Source organism: Candoia aspera, chromosome 1, assembly GCF_035149785.1.
Source record: "Candoia aspera isolate rCanAsp1 chromosome 1, rCanAsp1.hap2, whole genome shotgun sequence".
Taxonomy (NCBI): Eukaryota; Metazoa; Chordata; class Lepidosauria; order Squamata; family Boidae; genus Candoia; species Candoia aspera.
In genome coordinates, this window is record NC_086153.1 from 182519280 (window position 1) to 182540596 (window position 21317).

The 21317-nt window shown below is 40.3% G+C and overlaps 1 protein-coding gene across 1 annotated transcript in view; it reads right to left on the reverse strand.

Annotated features, from left to right (window-relative positions):
- Positions 1 to 6250: 6250 nt before the first annotated feature.
- NAB1 (NGFI-A binding protein 1) overlaps positions 6251 to 21317 on the reverse strand; it is a 35807-nt gene continuing 20740 nt past the window's right edge. Inside the window, exons 4-7 of the mRNA XM_063318063.1 lie at positions 18321 to 18437; positions 10558 to 10699; positions 9746 to 9895; positions 6251 to 9150 (exon numbers count right to left, since the gene is read on the reverse strand). Of these exons, the coding sequence (XP_063174133.1) occupies positions 9059 to 9150; positions 9746 to 9895; positions 10558 to 10699; positions 18321 to 18437 (501 nt within the window). The 3' untranslated portion in view covers positions 6251 to 9058. The remainder of the gene's footprint in view (positions 9151 to 9745; positions 9896 to 10557; positions 10700 to 18320; positions 18438 to 21317) is intronic.

Consider the following 21317-nt stretch of genomic DNA (forward strand, 5'->3'; position numbering starts at 1 on the left):
TTCCTTCGCTGTAATCAAAATGTCCACCTTGTGCGCTCTCGTTCTGTCTCTTGGTCTGTCATGGGCCTAGCCACATCTTTCAAACAGAGTAACAGTGTCAATGGAAAACTTTCCCCCTGGATTTTTCATTTTAAGCAAACCCTATCTCTTGTCCAAAAGAGATGTATACCTATGACTAAACAAACAAAACTAAACACTAATTCATGAACATACATCCAACCAGCCTTCATCCCTGTCCTGGTGGGACCTTTACGTGAAGATCTCAAAACATGAAATGTAGCACTCCTCGGCTCTGAAACATGCCAGTCATGCCACTGGACTGTCAGTCTTCCTGGGAACAGGGCAGAGCTTGAAGTGGGGACCCTTTGCAGGTCATCTGTTGCAGATAATCTCTCTGTACTCACTGTTCATTGACATCACAGTGTGTCTTTGAGACAGGACAGAGGATGCCCAATGAGACTTGAATCTGGACTGCTACTTGCAAATCCATGGCCTCAGCAGAGCTTGGACCTGGAGAAACACTGCTTTTCCCAGTGCTCCAGACGTTCCTGACAGCATCAAAGGTCTGTCAGCACATGTCAAGACATGCAGTCAGTCTTGACTTCTCATTGCTGCCAATTCAGCAAGAAACAAAAAAGGAAGAAGAAATAAAAGAGGAATGCAAGAAAAAGATTTTTGTTTCTATTATGCATGCTAAAGAAATGGCTATAAAGTAAAATTGAACTCCATCTTCAAGTAATCAAAGTAAATGTTTGTACACACGGACATAATAAATGCATCCAACTCACTCATAATCTCCCCCCTCAAAGGAGGACAGCCAAATAAAAAAGGGAAACACTGAGGGATATTTAGCTTTTTCAAATAAGAAAACAATCGGAAATTAAATATAAAGAGTATTTGCTGAAAAAGGTATCTTAAAAAGCTAAACAAAAGAGATAATCAGGTTTTCATCATAAGACGTAGACAGACAACAGAGACAAAGGAGAGGCCTATAACCCCCTGAAAACCAATGAATTTCTTACCATATTATATTAATACATTACACACTGTATCAACCCATCACCAGTCATCTTTTCAGGCACCAGATACTATTCTTTAATGGTGCTGGCGTTATAATTTGTGTGCGTTTGTGTGTGTAGTCATAATTTCACAGGATTATCAAATTTCACAAGAAATTCTTGTGTGAAATCTTGTGAGCTGTTGGCATTCTTGTTCAAAACTTTGCAAAAGTTTTTAAAAATATGTTAAATTTGTTTCTATTTCATTCTGAAGCTCTGGGGATTTTTTCTGGGTTTCCTAATCCCTTCCTTGCCCCTTGCTTTTCCACTGCAAATTCTTCTTTCTTGTAATTCCTGTCATTCTGCCCTATTTTGATAAAGTTTATTTTTAAAGACAAATGTCTAAGAAACGTGAATTTGCTAAAGAGATGATGCAAACTGTTTTGGAAATTTGGTACTGGACTGGACAAAATGATACCCAATCAAATACTGCCTGTTATATATTCTACTACATAGTAGCTCACTTCCTTTTTGTGTTACTTTCAGAGTGGCAACCCATCCAAAATTCAGCCCCAAATCTAGTTATGGTTGTGCTGTGTTGCTGAGAAAACTGAAGCTTGCTTTGTGGCTTAATGTCCACATATTGATTGGTTAATGGAACACAATGTACAAATCTATCCTCAAGGATGTTCCACAACAGCCCAGCCTTTAGTAATGTTGGACTGCAATCCCCATCATCACTGCCAAAATGTTCATGTTGGACACAGTCTCTAGTGTGATTGTTATTGCAGCAGAAACAGGTTGGCCAAAGTATTGCGTCTCTTCCTATATTCAAACTTCCTTCACTTTATTGTGGTTAGTAGCTATGTGGGGCCTCACAAATGACCATCCAGATCGACTGTGGGTAGCAGTGAGATTCCACCTACAGGCGTATCACTCAGTTTGGTCCTATGCACTTATTCCTGAGTGAGCGATCAGTCAGGCAATACAACAAGAGAATACAAGACTGGGCCTGCCTTCCTAGGATCCCGTGGGTGTAACACGGCATTTTTGAAGCAGTTGAACTCCAAATGCATGAAGTGTACACTTTTCAAAGCACATAAATGAGTCACTGCAGGATTTCAAAATGTGTCAATATGATGCATATATTAACTCAACTTGCCTCTGATGCTTCAGTGCTAATTTGTTGGGAGGTATTCTGTGTGTATAGTCCAAGAAGGCCTTTGAGATTACGGTGCTGTAGAATATCTTGCTTTTTGAAAAACCAAGATTTCTCTGACTTCCTGAAGTGGCATAGGAACAGTTAAGAGATTTGGGTAGGTTTTGGAAAGCTGACCATTTACTGCTAAAATGATGACTTGCTGAAGAAAAGAGAGAAAAATTAAAATGACTACTTTTTCTCTCCCCCACCACATTATTTCAGTGAGGCAATTATCTCTAATTTTTTAAGTAGCAGAAAGAATGACGCTTCTCTGAAATTGCAGAAGTTATGAAAATTAAAATATACATTTTGAAGACATAATAGGCTAAGAAATAAATGTTTGATATCAGCAACCACAATTCAATTAGTGATGAGAGAGAAAAAGTCTGAATGTTGAGTTTGGTTGGTTTAATTGGCTTTGGTTTCCAGCCTAGCTCAGACACTGGATTACAGAAGATGGACAATTCCCAAGTGACTTCTACTTCTGCTGAGTATTTTGAATGGTTGGACCATTCTTCTTCTTGGACTATTTCAGCAGGCCATACAAAAGGTCCATAACATGCATCTATAGATAATTATTATCCCCACCTTGCAGCCAAGGAACTGAGGCTCAGAGACAGCAGATGCCTTAGGCCCTATTAGGCTTCCATGGTGATTTGATCTTCCTTTTCGAAGCCAATTTAGTGGCCTGCTAGAACCACTGAAATGGAGCAGGGCTTATAACCCAGCTGAGAAGCTGGCACAGAAAAAGAATTATCTTAAAATAGCTTCAATAAGCATGCCAGAGAAACACAGGTTATTGCTCTTACACATTCAGCTCTCCCAAGCATAAAGAATCACATGCTTAGACACATTAGGTTGAGATAAGTAAAATAATTTCTTACTGACTTTAATGTTGCTTCTGCTACATCCATCTTGGTGGAAAAGATGGAGTTCCTTTGTTCTTCTTTTCTTTCTAAATACTTAGTTTTGCCCTAAACTCTCAGCCCTACAGCTGCCAAGAGCTGTGTGGAAGAAAGGGGAATTCCAGGCCCACCACACGGTGCCCAGAATGGAGGAAAGTAGCACACATCCGTGTGCTTGCTTCTGGTGGAGAAGAAGGAAGAGAGAAAGAGGAAGTGGGAGTGGCAACAAACAGCTTCCTCAGAGTTGCATTGTGGGACAACTTAATTTACATGTTAATTCACATGCAAATGAGGCATGCTGGATTTGCCAGAACTTCCAACACTTTTCTTAACCATTGCCTAACATTATGGACCCTCTAGAGTCCATTGGAGTTGGGCAGCTAATAAATTCAAATGAATAAGCAAAAGAAAAACAATAATATTCATTCATTGATATGAAACATTTATATAGCTGCCCAAATTGTTGTGGGCGGTTCACAACCAAAAGATAAAACATCTATATTCAATAAAAAAATATTAAAACCACAAGTATTAAAACCAAAACCAAACCAAACCAAAACCCCTGGCACCATAATTAAACTTTCACATGCCGCCCACAAGTTCATCTCATCAATCTCACCCTATCCCAGCGCTTGGGGGAAAAACCAGGTCTGAAGGGCTTTTTGGAAGGTTAAAAGGGTTGGGGCCTGCTGAACTTCAGGGCGAAGGGTATTCCATAGGGCAGGGGCTGCCAAGGAAAAGGCATGCTTCCTAGGCCTGTAAGAGGCAGCATTTAAAGGAGGGGAGTAGGAGTGCGCCCACTCTATCCAATCTGGTAGGATTGACAAATGTCCTTAGGGAGAGGCAGTGCCGCAGATAACCTGGTCCCGTGCCATATAGGACTTTAAAGGTAATAACCAGCACCTTGAATTGCATCCAGAAGGAAACTGGGAGCCAGTGCAGCTTGCGCAACAAGGGTGTAACGTGGGTAAACCTAAGGGCCCTCATCATGGCATGCACCACCGCATTCTGGACCAGTTGTAACTTCCAGGTGGTCTTCAAGGGCAGCCCCATGTAAAGCATGTAGCAGCAATCCCACAACAATAATAATCAGGCACTGTAAGGCAGCTTCCTCAAACAGCAGATATTGGGGATGATAGCAAGCCAAGAGAGGATTGGTAGATGTGCCAGAACCCCTACTCTTGCCTCCTCTAAACTGTGGTTCTGTCTTCAGGTATAGTTGAAATGTCTTTCTTTTGAATAATATTTGAGTGAGTTACCAAAATGTCTTAAAGCAGCTATATGGACAATTCCATAAAATGCTAGTGGGCATTGTAGCATCAGTATCTGGAATGGGGACCATGGCACTGCAGAAATCTATGGGAGGATCAAAGGGGAACAGATAGCGAAAGCAACACCACACTACAAGCTCTCCCCTTTCAGACACACTTTGTGATGTTGCATAGGTGAAAGGAGTGGACTTTGTATTGCACTGGCCTGATGCTACTCTCATTTTGATGAAACTATTGGAGTGTGCTGACGTCTCTGCCTGGCTCATGAGACGTTGCTGATGGACAGTCCCTGTCATTGTCACTCAGAAAGCATGCAAATGGCAGAAATTTGCATGTAGGCAAACCTACATTTGTGCATTCTTTTTGCACAAATGCCTAAACAGGGAGCAAACCCCACACTCACTAGAACTGATGATGTTACCTAGTTGGGTAATGAAACATAATACATAATGCATTATGAAGCATCAGAATAACTTCAAAGGAACAAAGAAAATTAAATCCAATTGAGATGTGTTCATTTCTGCAGATATGACCCTTTGTATTATTCCAGGAAGAACATCATCTAACAAAACTTATACAGTCTAATCTGTAATGTTAGACTTGAAAATGGTTTTCAGGGAACCCTTTGTCAGTAAAATATATGTATAATGCTAAATGAGAGCTTGCTGTAAATCAAGCAATGGCAATTTAACATGTTGTATCTGTATCAAAGGGCATTAATTTAAATTATACCACTCACATACTTTATGGAACTTTTCATTACTTCAAGCTACCATTAAGAGATGGTTGTGGACTGGATGTTGGAAATGTGGGTGTATATACTGTATGTGCATGTTAGAAACAGCCAGGGAGGTCTCTTAGTAATGTGTTGTTAATTCTTCTGTTTAATTTCAGTTCTATCAAAGCTGCATTATATATACCAATATGGAAACAAACAGCTCAATTTACCAGAAAATGTAACTTCCAAGGTTTATATGCCAGTTACATCACTCTGGATATTGTAAGCAAATCCATGTTCACTGGGAAAAATATCATTTTGCAATTTAGAATAAACTTTTATTGTCATTCCACTATACACCAGGGGATGAAACTATTGCCTGATCTAGCTGTTCTACATCGAATGCAGCAGAACCTTTTCCCAGAGGGTAACAAGGAGAACAAGCCATACTGGGGATGGAAAGGGTCACTAACCATGTTTCGGGCTCTGGACAGACAGCATGTATGTGCTATATCCTGAATGGGAGGAAGTGAGATCCCAATTATCCTCTCTGCTGCCCTCACCACCCTCTGCACAGACTTCCCATCCGAGGCACTGCAGCCTCCAAACCAAAGAGAAATAGAGTTGGTCGGTACACTCTCTATGGCACCTCCATAGAAAGTGAGGAGGATGGGAGGTGGAAGATGGGCTTTCCTCATCCGGCGCAGAAAATGCAAACGCTGCTGTGCCTGTTTTACCAGGGATGCAGTATTAAGAGACCAAGTCAGACTATTTGTTATCTGCACCCTCAGGAACCTAATGCTACTGACTGACTCCACAGCTATGTCGTTAATAAAGAGTGGTGTATGGCTGAGCTGGTTCTTTCTAAAATCGATTTAAGCCTCAAAACTAAGAAACCCCATAAAATAGCATTCAAAACTATACTACGTGATGAAGGAAATCAATTGTGTTGAATGATAATCTGCAATTTCTGAAACATATGCCACTAATTGGTTTGTTTAACCTTAAAAAAAATAGACAAGGAAAAAGTTCACCAAAGTGATTTTTATTTTATAATCAACAAGGCACAGAAATTCAAAAAACAAGAGTACAAATGCAGACAAACATATATCACACTTTGGTTACAATCCCCCCCCCCCATTTCTTTAATACACCACCACCACCACCACCACCAAAAAGTTCAGAAACAAGACATCTGGCTCTATTGCCATCAACTGGTCTCTTCGTTTAGCTTTCTACAAAGAACCTATCAACTGGCTTCAAGGGGACTTTTAAAACAAAATTACAATCAAGTACCTTCTAGAGGGTGCAACTATCATTCTCATCACCTCCAATCAGCTTGCTCAGGTGGAGAAGGAGTTCTAGTCCAACTCATCTGGAGGGCATTAGGATGGGGAAGGCTGACTCAGAGCCTGTTCAGAAAAGTGCATGCTGAAGTTAAAACTACTCTGAACACACAGTTCTTCCTCGAAGGTAATTTTTTCCTGTATGAGGAGTGGGGTTTGAGGGAGGTGAACCTGCAAACAATTCTCCATGTGCTTTCTGACATCATAGGCTTGAGTGGAGGGTTCTGAGTATTTTAATCAAGCTCTTATTTCTATAATAGTATACATCAAGTAGTTGAGTGTTGGATTCCTACGTTGCACTAAATCACAATATTGTTAGCTATGATTGGTTGAATAAACCACAAATGCCTGTTTCACAGATCACACGTTGCCATAATCCATGGTTTACAAACTACAAAGGCTGTTTTCACAGACCACATGAAGACATAAATAAGCAAATCATGTAATAGTGTAAAACAATGTGTGCACACAGTCACCATATTGAACTGCTTCAGCCTGCTTTCATAGAAATAAACATGGCTCTATTCAACATACTGCAAATTAAAGAAAAAGAAAAGTAAAAAGTCTATGTTTGGGGCCTGAAATGGTTTGCTGGACTGTATTAAAAAAAAGCAAATACCTCATTGCTTATATCATAGCTAAATTAGGTCGTACAACTAAAAAGAAAAAAAGGTATCTATTACATCACATTATATTGGCTTTTATTAAACAAATGTTGTATTGATAGTTATGTGTGCTTATTCTCCTGTAATTACTGCTATACCTTGTGATATCACTAATATCAAGCAGCACAACATTTGGAAACATGGACATATATTAATGTTATTAATTTACGCAACAATGAAACTGGCCATCTTAAGTCAAATATCATGTTGTTTTGATCCACTAAGTTGCACATTCTTCTCATTGGAATATATTTTGTTACCAAATGGTACAATGCAATTCAAGAAACATCTGCTTTAAAAAAAGCTTTCTTGCTGCAAAATAAAAACATGCACTGGTGTTTCTACTATGAAACCTTTCCCCACAATCAAGTTATATAATTATTAAAACATGTTTTACATTGATCCCAATTGAAGCATGACAAAGTTCACCTCACACAACATTAATAGCTTCAATATGGTATGTGGAATGATTCTGTAATTGCTATTATGTAGACCACAATCTTCAGATATGAGGAGCAATATTGCATTATGCAAAATTAACGAGAATATGCAGCATTTCCATTATCAACCATCACAATCACCCCCTGCAAGACAAATCTACTGTAGGCAAATTCAGCTTTTTATAAACCCAGGTAGCCTTTCCAACTCAGTGCCCTCCAGAAATACTGCATTGCAACTCCTATCACACACCAGGTTGGGGAAGGTTGAACAAAGGTATTAAAACCTTATTTAATTGCACTAATATAACTACAGAATTTATGTGCACAGAATAAAGGGATCTTCTTATGCAAAATGTCATACCGGTATTATGCATAATGTGCAGGAGCCTGGAAGAGAAACAGACATCTCTTCGTTACTGTAAACCAAATGGGGCTAAGTTATTCACACAAATGAAACCCTCCAATAAATAAATAATGACTACAATTCTTCATTCATACAAAACAAAATATATTGGTATATGATAGGCAGGATATATGAATGAAATCAACAAGGTTGGTAAATCCCACGTCCTCCTCTACTAGTGGCATATCCATCCACTATTCCTCTTTTACTGATTGTTACCCAGCATGTAAATTCCTTGGATTGCTTTTCCACTGCTACTTTTATCTGAAGTATTCCAACTTTTAAGGAAAAAACCCCCCACAATTCTAAGGAATGTTCCAGACTGGTGACAGCACTTCAGCTGCTCTGCCAGTCTTAAGCTGAATGTCTACTCAGTCAATTTCCATGGGATGAATTTTTGTTTCTTTATTTATTCCTTCTCTGCTTAATTTATAGTATGAAACAATTTTTCTTCCTCTCCCCTTCAGTCCCTAAATAGCAGACAAGAGTACAGTGTAAATAAATACATTACAGATAAGTCTCTGAGAATGTTACACACTGAGCATAAAAATGCCTGTTATAATACAGTCAGCTGTTTTAAATGCTATATTCCTATAACATTTTACAGAATTGCTTATTTTTTTCACTTTAAAAAATAAACACTGCAAACCTGCTCTTTAAGTGCCTTACACTATGTTCCCTCCCCCCACCTTTCTCTACCCATGTCCCAAACTAAGATTTTTTTTAAAAAATTGGACTCGTAACTATTGAAAGTAGATACTGACATTTCAAGTAAAAATAATGGCAGCCACCTCTGCTGTAATCGATATTGTGACACTTGGATTTGTTTAGAAACATTACGTTGCTCAAACATATAATACATTCTTAAATAAGAAGGCCCCACAGTATTACTTTGTGAGCCTTTCCCATTTTCGGAATCCCCTTCCTCAGGTTCGCACCTGCTTGTGCTGCAGATTCGCTTGTCTCTCAGCTGCTTGCTGTGACTGTTCCAGTTCTTAGGCTTTGGCTATGGGATCCCCTTTTCCCATGAGGCAACACTGGTTATTAAGGCTTGATTTGTTTTCCATTCGAAGCTTTATTTGGACAGTACCCTTTTCCAACAGCAGCATGTCTATCTTGTATCTTCTGGCTCAGTCTTTATGACCTTCCGATCAAGGTTGTTGAAAGCCGAGTGAGGAAAATCTTTCAAAATACCAAGACCTTCTGCAACAACAACAACAAAAGAAAAGAAAAGTAGTACTGTTGAAAAACAGTGCAAATGGACAGACATCTGTAATATCCAACGTAGCCAATGGCTAGCATACAAAATCCTGGTAGCACCATATTGGTTGTGCTACACTGTACTACTGAAAAGATGGAAACCCATCAAAACTACCATGGTGGGGATATTATGAAGAAAAGGAGCAGGCACATCCGTGATCAAGGAGGTCATAGCACACTCTTAGAAGCAGTGACCCTCAGAACTTAGGTTTCACCGGGGCCACTGATGCAAGTCTGGGATGTAATCTCACAGTTCTGCCATTCCATGCATTTTCCTGTTAAAATGCTGCCTCTGTGCATGCTAAGTATCAGTGGATGTGGCATGACTTACGTATTATAAATTGGGTACAACACTTCATTAAGCTAAAGATGCTTGGAAAGAGAACTCTCCCACCTTTGTGGATAGCAGTTATGGGAGTTGCAGACCCAATCCAACCTACCTACCTACCTACTGACCTGTAGGCTAATTGTGGGCTTTTTTTTCAACAGAAATTTCTTAGTATATTCCAGATACAGCACAAAGAAAAAAAATCCTTACCTGGCAATTGTGATTTTGCCTCACTGCTGGCATATTGTCGGCTCAGGTCAGTGCAAAGGGGCTTCACTCCAGGAGGTTCTCCATCTAATGAAATGTGTGGCATGTGTCTGTTTGATACACCTGATATGCGGAGATTTAAAGGCCTTTCACCTAAAAGATATCAGCACATGCATGTTCAACAGAACGGGAACCACTCTAGCTTCCAAGAGACAAGTCCATTATAAATAGTATCACTTGGATGTTATTTACAGGAGTCCTTCTTTTCTGGTTGGTTCTCCATAGTACAAGCCTTCCATCCATGCAGTTGGTTTGGCTCCAAACTGCATTTTCAACCATTTCTTGACTCGACAGCCATCAGAAGCATGATCTGGGGCTCACAAATCACCTGAAGCACTTGGGAGGAGAATGTGTGTATGAACACATAAAGTAGGGACAACTGCAATCACTTTGCCTCTACAGCAGTTTTAGTAAATCAAAGCACAGGCTTCAGACAACTTGTTGTTCACAAGGCAAAGGCTACACATTTGAAAATCACTTGTGTCCTTAGAGTCCTTCTAAGAACTCCTTAAAACTCAGCAAATTTAATTATATAGAGAGAGGTATTACTATATAATACAACACAGGGTTGTTGTTGTTGTTGGGAAGATAGGAGGCAGGAATATTAGGTATGTTCGCTGCCTTGAGTTATATATAAAAAAGGTGGGATAATAATAATAATAGCTATTATTATTAACATGCTGCATCAATATCAAAAATACTAACTATAAAAGAAATGTATTATGGCAAATACATGCCTGAAAAAGCAACAATACCTTGACCATCAGCAGGATCTGGAGTCAGTCCATTGGGGCTGTTTTCTTCTGAACTTTGCCTGTAAAGACCTGTAGAAAGTCGTCTTTCCAAACCAGCTTGGTTGCAAAGGAACTCCATTTGCTTGGCCATCATCTTTTCAGGCTGAAATGAACACAAGAGATATATGCACACAGCATGATTATTAACTATTTTGCACCACCAGCCAGGTGCTAACAGCAATACATAGTCCAGAAATGGCACACTCCCTACCAAGCACTTTATAATTTATAGAGAAGTGAAAAACAGAGGGGGTGATTGACAAGTAGCACTAGAGACAGAATCTCTGCTGAGTATCTCCAATAGCAAGAAGAATCAAGGAGTAAGCTACAAAAGTTAGAACATTCAAATACCCTCACACTTCCCTTCTGGCATTTCATAACCCTGTCGAAACAGTGCTATTTCACCATGCTTTTAACTAGGATTAAATGATTCTAGTGGCCTGGGGAATTTAATTAGTTGAATATTAGTTGAATTTATTTTCTGTTCCTATTCTTTACTATTACTCTGTTGCGTGTGTGTGTGCATGCATCTCCAAGTCAGTGTTGACTCCTGGCGACTGCCTGGATTAGTCCCTGACGTTTTCTTGCCAAGATTTTCAGAAGTGGCTTGCCCTTGCCTGATTCCCAGGGCTGAGAGAGAGTGACTGGCCCAAGGTCACCCAGCTGGCTTTGTGTCTAAGGCAGGACTAGAACTCACAGTATCCTGGTTGCTAGCGTGGTGCCTTAACCACTACACAAACTGGCTCGCTTTGGGAAATTATGAAAGCCAAAATCCAAAACATATTGAACACATAAGATAATTGTATGTAAATTGTTAACTGCTGCTGTGTACTATTTTCCCAGTGCTGACTGAATTGTACTTTTGTCCATCTTGAAGCCATTCTGCTCTCCTTTTAAAGTAAGCCTATGTAAACACTGATTAGCCATCCCTTTTGTAAGACAAAGAGCCAGACTTACTTCCCTGAATAGTTTAAATACATAATTTGAAATGCACGTGAAAGGAAAAGTTTAGGAATTTGGAATCTTTGGTGTTTTTTTTAAAAATGCTGAGAATAGATGAAGAAAAATAGAATTGAGGTGATTCATTTGTATCAGTTTGTTCATCATCTTGTTGGCAGCATTAAATAAATATGAATCTCGATTTATATAAAATGTAAACAAAGACAACATCCAACTAATACTAGTTTTAAGCACTAAACTGCATGTTCAGATTAACATGCTAGATCCTTAAAGAAGGGAAGAAAGGATAACTGAAGAATGTGCAAACTCTAAGATGTAATGCGTATTCGGTCCACATATTACATGCTATAAAATCTATGGGATTGTGAGCAAGAAAACACACTCTTCAAGGACCAACGCAGGCCACACAGAAACTATGATAAAAGTGGCTCCACAAACAAAACTGCATCTTAGTTAAGTGTTGATAATGTAGTCTTGTTTTTCCCACAATCCATTTGGCACTGTTATCCATTAAAAAAATGGAATTACCTGAATCATTCTGCTTGAAGAAAGGCTGTTTTAAAGCAATTGCTCATCAAAAGGAGGTTGGGGGCACAGGGACATCTATCTAGCTGGGCATTAGTGCAATCTGTTCTTGCCCATGGCAATGTAGGGAGTTCTCAATCATTTGGCGACATTAATACTGTGACTTTAATAAAGTGCAAAATCCATCCTCACACTTCAAACAAATCCATCATTAAGCATCACTATTCTTCTAAATAGCTACATTTATCCTAAAACACCTGAGCTTTATCTAAACTTGGATAGTTTTGTTTCTAAAAATATGGCTGGCATGAACTCTTGGCATAATTTTTCTGTTTTTTTAAATAATTATTTTAACTAGATATTTGTCATTGCTCTTGAGCTATTCTTTGTGTGCATATATGTGTGTGTATACACATGAGCATTTCAAAAGGATCACTGGATTTTGATAATTAATGTTTAAAATTCACTACCACCACCACAGGAAAAATGTCAACATTTCACTCATGCTTTATTTCTGGTTACAGTACTATCCAAGTTTAAAAAAAAAACCCAACAATCTGTCATTCTGAAAAGTGTAGGATGACAGTTTACTTGTGGATAATAATAAAGTGCAAAATTTGCCTGAATAAAGAAGGAGGCCTTATGGACTACAAGAGAAATATAATTAAGAGGCCACAGAACTTGTTAGAATATAGTCTAAATGAACAGAGCTGAGAGAACACTAAATTCTAAATATGTTATTTTTAATTACAGGAACAGTTCATCAGCTGGAAAACAGCCAGTGTGTGCCTATTTAAATGAGACATACAATGTTTGAAGGAAAATGGATAGAAAACAAATACATAGTAATGGGATGAAAAAAAGTATTTCCAGTTTCTAACCACTGAACGTAGTGGGCTGAATCAACACATTCCTGGCACCACAGAATTTCTGCAGCCCTAAATGGGGAACTCCTCACCCCTGGGATATTTTCTGTGCATTCTAAAGCTAGAATGCAGTGGCACTTGAATTGCTCCCTGCCAGATGTTTTGAACAACTCTAATAAGGCTTTGTGAGCACAATCCTTCATGAGATCTGGAAACTGTAAACCCAAATATCTGGAAGGCAGTAGTTCTGTTTCTAATTTAAAGAATGTGAGAAATATATGTTTGCATTAAAGAGCCAGGAGTAATTGATTCTATGACAGCATTTGTATAACTCTGGTATATTAGATGCTCACCTCATCTCCCTTATCAAGGTATGTTAGAAGCATATATTATAAACTCTTCTGTAATGAACACTGATACTGCTTGATATAAACATTCCTTATATTGTCCTATTCTATATCAGTGTGTAAACCATCTTCATTGGTCTCTGCTCACTTTATGTAGAAGAACAAAGGATACAACACAGGATTAACCAAGGACAGTTACTGAATTTTTTTATAAGAATTCAATAGGATAATTTGTTGCTAATTCATTAGTAATAAATAAAGTAGGATAAGGGAATAAATAAAGTAGGGATAGGAAGAGTATTGACGCTTTTTAAATTTGGTGTTAGAGAAGACTCCTGAGAATACTGTGGACAGCTAAGAAAACAAGCCAATGGACAATCAAACAAACCAATCCAGAGTTCTCACTCGAGGCACAAATGACCAGGCTCAAATTATCCTACTTTGGACACATTATGCGAAGACCCAGCTCTCTGGAGAAGGCTCTAATGCTGGGAAAGGTGGAAGCAGGGCCGCAAATGGGTGGGGCATGTGCCCCGGGTGCTGTGCTGGGGGGGCGCCAAAATGAGCACGGGGGGGGGGCGCCAAAATGGGTGTGGAATCCATGTTTGGCCCGGGGTGACACAGACCCTCCCTGGGTGGAAGGAAAGCAAAGAAGAGGAAACCAGCAGAATGGTGGATGGACTCAGTTACAGTGGCACTGGGTGCACCATTGGGAGACCTAGTTAAAGACTAGGTTAGGGGCAGATTGTCATGAAGAAAATCTATCTACGTGGGTGCTAGGAGTAAAAAAAAACCCCTTGATGGCACATAATCAATCGAAGTAGGATACAGCGAGCTACCTCCAACTTTGCTTTTTCTACTGAATGAATATTCAGGCCCTCTCTCAGAATTAAGATCCTCCTTCACCTACAACGCAGGGAAGTAAAGCTGTAACAACATGGCCTGAGAGTAAACACCCACATTAGGTCAAAATCTCTCAAACTGCATGCAGGCAGAAAGACCTGGCATGCTTTTCTTCTTCACAAAAGCAGCGCTCTAGGATTATTCCAGCTCCTCGTAATGTCATAGACATGTCCACCTATTTTGGCGACAACACAGTAGTTTGCTAATCCCTTTTCCCGGAGTTTTATTTTTCCTTCAAATTCCCAATCTAGCTTAGAAAAAATCTGTGATTTTTTAATGGTCTCCCATCCTAGTACAAACCAAGTCCAGTCCAGTGTCAGACAAGGTTGGCTAAATGCCGTCACATAGCTGGGTATTAAGAAGTGCAGTGGCTGTTTGTTTATCTCTTGTTTCTATCCCTCTCTCAGACCCTACAGGGTTCCAGATTATCTAGCCAGTGTACCTGTGAGGGGCATGGAACACATTTCTGTTTAAAACCATTCTTTTTCAGTGGGCCCTTTGTCCAAGGAAGAAGATTACCAGAAGAAGATAGCTTTTTCTGCTTATGTTGTTTTGTTTGTTAATTATTTCATATACCACCCAGAATCTGAAGATTGGGGTGGCATGTGAATATTGTAAATAAACAAACAAACAAATGTGCCAAGGATAACACCAGGCCCCCTCCCAGTTTGTGCCATTCAAAATGATACATCTGTGGCGAGGGCCACAAGTCAGCGACAGGTCGACATACGATCTTCTCTCAGTTACTGTAAATTGCAGCTGATTCATCTGAGATGGTTAGACTGGAATGGTGGAAAGAATGTGGGGCAGCAGTGCAAAGAAAGATCTCCAGAGGACTGCAATCACTTGATATTAAACTAGAGAGATCAGCTGGACATTTTCACATAGCATCACAAGCAAGCATCTGTTTTTACATCTCAAAAATCCAGAAAGGAGGGTTACAGCACAATCAGTTCTTTCCCTTTCTATGTATTTTCATTTGGACTGGGGTGGGTATAAATGTAACAAACAAAGAAAAAACAAATTTCTCTCCATATTTATTCAGACATAAGCCCCATTATATTAAATGGGACTCAGTATGTTAACTGCCATATTAGGCTCTCATTGTATCCATCCCTCCCCTAGGATTGCACTTTATTTAATGTTTTGTATTTCTGAGAAGTCAAGGCTAGGATACACTCAAAAAGCGAATAGGGTATAAAGGAAACTGGGTGGGGCCAGAGGAGGAAAAAGGGCAAGCGATAACAGTTTAATAAATTAATGTAGGAATAAATAAAAATACATCAGTGATCTAGCAGATGCTTCAAGGAGGTGCAGAAAAATGAAAGCCTTAGAAGACTCAACAATATTTTTATTTTGATACCATTACCCTTCAAATTACAGATAAATAAATTAAACACATTTAATCTACTTTGTCATCAAATGAGGCATTTAAAAAAGAAAAAATATCCAGGAACATTACAAATGCAAACAGTTTCAAAGTATTATTAATGCATTTTATATGAAGTTCCACTTATTTTTCATTTAACTTTTTTCTAATCATGTTATAGTCAGCTGGAAGCTGTTTCCAAGTAGTTTGTTACCAACATTTGGAGGTGATGGTGTTGCCAAATTAAGGTGGTAAATGACAAAGTGGTCCTGCAGGCAGAAAAGCAGCCAGGGAGATGTCCCCAGATTAGATGGCTGGACCTCAAGTGTGTGTCTCTGATCTTCTCCAGCTCTCTCCCCTCTGGAGTTAGGAGTGTTAGGAAAGTTATTTTCAGCTACACTGATTTTCAGGGAACCCCCAAAGCCCCAAATAAACTATTTGGACAACTATCCCTCACTGCAGCTCCATACCTGAATTATCAGCAGAGAACAGAGGCTTCTTTGGTATTTGGTAGCCAAGGAAATTCCAAGCACTCACAACCTGCACGAGCCCAAGGAGGGCCCAGCAGGAGGGCCCAGCCCTCCTCTCCATGCACTGCTACCTGGCTGGTGGGGAGGACTGTTCTCCTGCTGCAGCGTTTGTTTGCTTGTTCTGTCTCTGCATCACTGTATGCCACCCCTGTCTTGACTGAAGCCTCCTGCTGCCCCCCAGCCCCAAGCCTGGAGGGCTCATGAAGCTGGAGTGAAGGAAGGCAGCAACAAATCAGTGGTACCAGGTCCTACAGGGGAGATGGGGAGTGGAAAGGGTGTGGCTTCAGCTGTGTGGGCAGGTGGGCTCTCAGATCAGGGTGAACTTGGCCACAGAGGAACCCCCAGGACAGACCCAACCAGGCAGCCTTTGTATTTTGGGAGGGCCCTCGGTACTTCTCTCATCGTGGTGCCATGGGCAGAAGGGCCAGCTAGGTGGGCAGCAGCCAATTTGCAACCAGGATCAAAGCGCTGCTTTCTTTCCTCCTCTCTGCAGTCACTGTTCTTGATCCCCTACATGCCCTGCCCTTGAAACTTCAGAGTAGAACAGATGCATGATGGTGTTAAATCATTCAACACTGGGGCAGGCAGAACATCTGGCAGCTGACAACTTGGTCTGTTTCCCAACTCTGATTTGGTTAAGTAATGACGAACCTAAATCTCTATAAGGATTTGCAGGAATCATTTCCAATTTATAGAAAGAGTTTGATTTTAAGGCACTTAAACCACAATTTCAGCTTTCTGCACCATTTGCTATGGAAACTGACAATGCTGGACAGGAAATACAGAAAAAGCTTCAGTATTACACCACTTTGAGGCAGAAGTACTGTGGATGTTGGAACTCCAGATATTTAGAATACTGGAATTCCAGGTTTTCACAAGTTTGCTTCCCAAAAAGATTCCTCAAATTACTCACTGCTTCCCTAAGGATACCAGCAAGTAAAGTACTTTTATTTAATACGTTTATGTTTAATGGCATACTGCAATGCTCATTACAGGTAGTCCTCAGTTAACTATGGTAACTGGGACTGGGAACTCCACTGCTAAGCGACGCAATCACAAAGCATGTCACATGACCGCACCAACTTACGACGGCAGTTCCGGCAGTTCCAGTTGCGGTCATAAGCCGAATCCCACGGGGTCCTTAGGCACAACATCACATGATTGCCATTTGCAACCTCCCCATTTACTCTGCTTGTCAGAAGCCAGCAGGGAAGGTTACAAATGGTGATCATGTGACCACAGGATGCTGCGACCATAGTAAGTGCGAGCTGGTTGCCAAGCACCTGAATCATGATCATGTGACTGCAGGGATGCTGTGATGGCCACAACTTCAAGGACCAGCCGTAAGTCTCCTCCATCATAATTTTAAATGGTCACTGAACAAATGGTTGTTAGTCAAGGACCTGAGGACTACCTGTATTTTTTCTTTTTTATCTCACTACAGATTTTTGTATCACCGCAAGAAAAAGCTAATGAGCCAGTCCTCATTTGCACTCATGACAATTTATTGAGACCTGCTTTAATAAACCAGGAGGAGTCTGGTAGCAGCTTTTCCGACTAACAAATTTCATTAAAAAGGCAAAAGCTTTTGTGAGCTGTAGCTCGCTTCTTCAGATGCACTGTGAGCTGCAATGCATGACAGCTTTTGCCTTTTAATAAAATGTGTTAGTTGGAAAAGGTGATACCAAACTCCTTCAGATTTTTTGCCACCATCGACTAAAACGGTTTTCCTCCTACAGTGTCTGTTTTAATAGGTTTCCTTTTTCTCCAAATGTAACATGAAAGGCATTTAAACATTCCCTCAGCTTCAGTAGATGGATATTGCCTCCCCCATCCTTCAGTTTAGAAGTGAACATCTTTTTAAAAAGGTAGAATAATTTCATGAGTTATATGCTTACATTGGGAATAATAACCTCTAGCCTGATCTTAAGGATTTTTTTAAACTGTAGGCTTAGGGCAGCATAGGGATGTGCAAAAACCAAAATGTCCTGTTTTAAGTTCAAAGCAGCTGTTATTATTTTATCAGAAATGTCCTGATGCCATTGTGACTACACTGTAGATGTTCTGAGTCAAAACAGCTCTGTCTGAGCTATTTCGAACTTGAACTGCTTTGAATTTGAAATCTTTTGCACACCACTATAACAGAATATCCTGTTAAAGAAAGAAGTGTGCCCGTTAAGGAACGAACATTAATCGGATGCCCGTTGGCACGTAATTTGTTTACCTGGGAACCAAGTGCTGCTAGATCTTCACACTTCCCTTTTGACAATGCTTGCTGTAGTTTAACTGGATCTTCTTGATAAAAACTCTGGATGGCATCTTGGAAATCAGGAAAGCCAACCTATCAACATGGAAGATGGAGAAAAGAAGCAATCAGTACAGCAGAATTTTCTATTTGTAACACAGAAAAAAAAAGTTATTACTATTAACTATTGTTGATAGGAAGAAATGCCTCTTCAACCAATACTGTGTTCCAAAAATCGTGGGGAACTTTAATGGCCAATGAACTGGAGAAACATATGCTTTCTCACTGTTATGATGTCTGCATTTGCAGCTTTCTGGAAAATCCGAATGATTATAAACACAATTTAAGACAATTCAATTTAGATAACACAGTCTTATTGACTCCAAAAAAAAGACAGTTTCACAAATTATAGATTTTCAGAAAACCAAATACCATGCAATAAAAACATAAGATCCTCTTAGTTATAAAGCTCATAAGATTGGGGGGGGCGGGGCGGGGGAAGGGGGATAGAGAAAGACTGTGACTAGCAATATCACTGAGTTATTGCAAAGATTAAAAAAATAAGATGATCCCTTCTATATCTCTCTCCTTAAACTCTTTGGGAGGCATACCATAGCCATGTAGATATACATTTATAATGAACAATCCAGAAAGAGCTGGGTACATTTCTGAAAACACCAAGGAATCTAGAAAAGGGGAAACAAGCATACCAATTAAGCTAAAAACAAAAGTATAAGAACTAAAAACTCTCTCTTCAAGGCTGTAGGTAGACTAATAAGAGCCTAGAGAAAAAACTGTGGCTTCACTCTACGAGCCAAGCAGCCTTTCAAAATTGATCTGATTGTTGGAATTTGAAGAAGGGCCTTGAAGCAGCTATAATGAGTTTGCACTAATCAGCCTCTTCAAACTGATACCAAGTACGACTCTCAAGTGAACGCTATGCTGATTATATCTTGCAGTATTGCACTTGTGATGACAATGCCGTTGACAACAACTGGTATAACACCCAATATGTTCTCAGCTGGGAAAACTGCAGGCATTCCACCTTTGGAGACAAGTCAGTGTGGATAAAAATAAAACAGCTGTGAAGAAGGGTTGGTCTACAGAATGGACTGAAGCCTTGGAAGAAATCACAGATGGCCAAGAGCCTGGAGCCAATGAAACTTCAAAGAAGAGTCCAAACCAAACAATGCACGGAGAAACCAGAGCAGAGTACAGTAAGAGCAGGAGGTGGACTTTTGAAGAAAAACAACCAGGTGCTTTTGGCAAGAGGTACAAACTGGCAAGGAGAAGATCTATTTGGAGGACAGAGGACAAAAAAATAGAAAATGGCTAGAATTAAAAATAGATAGGATTGCTGCAGTACCTTTAAAGGGGCACAGAGGAGAAATTCTGTTAGGCTCTGTTCTACTCTCACTGAATCCTGTTCAAAAACCTAGTAACTGAAGCAACGTTTCAAAAAAAAAAAAAAAACCCCAACAACCCAACCCTAAAAGGGCATGAAAAGAGCTACTGTGTATTTTGCACATTGGTCTAAACTAATCAGCCAAATAATTGCCTGCAGGTTTGTAATTTAGTTGTAAAGTACTTTTGTCCACCATTATTCAAAAAGGCCACTGTGATTTTCCCTCTTAACTAAATGAAGGTAAAAGAAGAAAACTGAAGTCCAACATAGCCTTAACATCAAACAACTATGGGCACCATTCTAAAATGTGGACTCTATGGAAATCCTGCTCTCATCCTTTTCCATAAACTTTTCAGGTCATAATCCATCTGCAAACTCTACTGCAATTTTTCTATTCAAAATATTAGATGGCTTAGGCAGAAGTAGTCATGAACGCCGTCTGTCTGAAATTGCTCCAGTCCAACAAAAACGGTGGCCACGTCCAGCAAATGGCTAATTGCACTAAAACATAAACCTGGTTTTGTTTGTTTTGGACTTAGTGCATGTGTGCACCCACCATTTAAGACCTGCCCGTCTTGTTCAACAAAACACGACTGAAAATTTGGAGATTAGTGTTATGTGTGAATGCAGATGATGTGTAATTCCTGACCGACTTCAAACCCTCATGAAATGTGCCAAGCTAGAAAAGTGCAGCAATGAATGAATGTGGCTGATTGACGGGGGAGCTGCCTTGCAACTACTAGCCGCAGCATCACTCCTGTTCTCTTGGCTGCCTTGGGATCACGCAGCAAACATCTGGGGGCTTCTCCCTCAGAAATACAACGGATGCAGGCCTAGCTGCAGGTAGCAGGTATTTATCAGGCTTTTGCTGCACACCACCTTCTTCCTGAGGTGCTAACCGAAATGAACAAAGGTCATGAAAGTCTCTCTGAGCGGAGAGAACCTGCGAGCCCACCATTCCTTTCTCCTCGCCGGTGCCTGTGGTCTGCTCGGTGAAAACACCCGCACACATGCCATACTTCCTTCCAACTTGGCTGTTCTTAGTGATTTCTTAGCACAGATGTTCTCAGTCCCACAGGCCTTTTCTTCCCCTCCGCCAACCCTGCTCTCTCTCTCTCTCTCTCTCTCTCTCTCTCTCTCTCACACACACACACACACACACACACACACACACACACACACACACGAGACTATGGGGTTTCTGGGATGCTGCTTCTTTTCAAATCTTCAGGGAGTGAAAGAAATCCCACTCTCCCCCTTTTCAACCTCACTTGACAGTGGCGTGGGCAGGTTCATACCTTCTTTTTCCTTTCTCTCCCATCCTATCTAGTGCTGACATTAATGCTGCACTTCTCCCGCCGCCCCCCCCCCGCTCCTCCACTTTTCCATTTCCCTGTAGGCCTCTTATTCCCACTGAGCTTTTCAAGCGTTGAACTTTGCATTAGATCCCCTCCACCGCAGCTAGGTCTGGTTTCACAATGCCTTTGTACTGCTAGTCCACAGGAGGGCAAGCCTGCAGAAGTCCCCACCCCCGCAAAGCATGCTTACACACACGCACACGCACACACTTT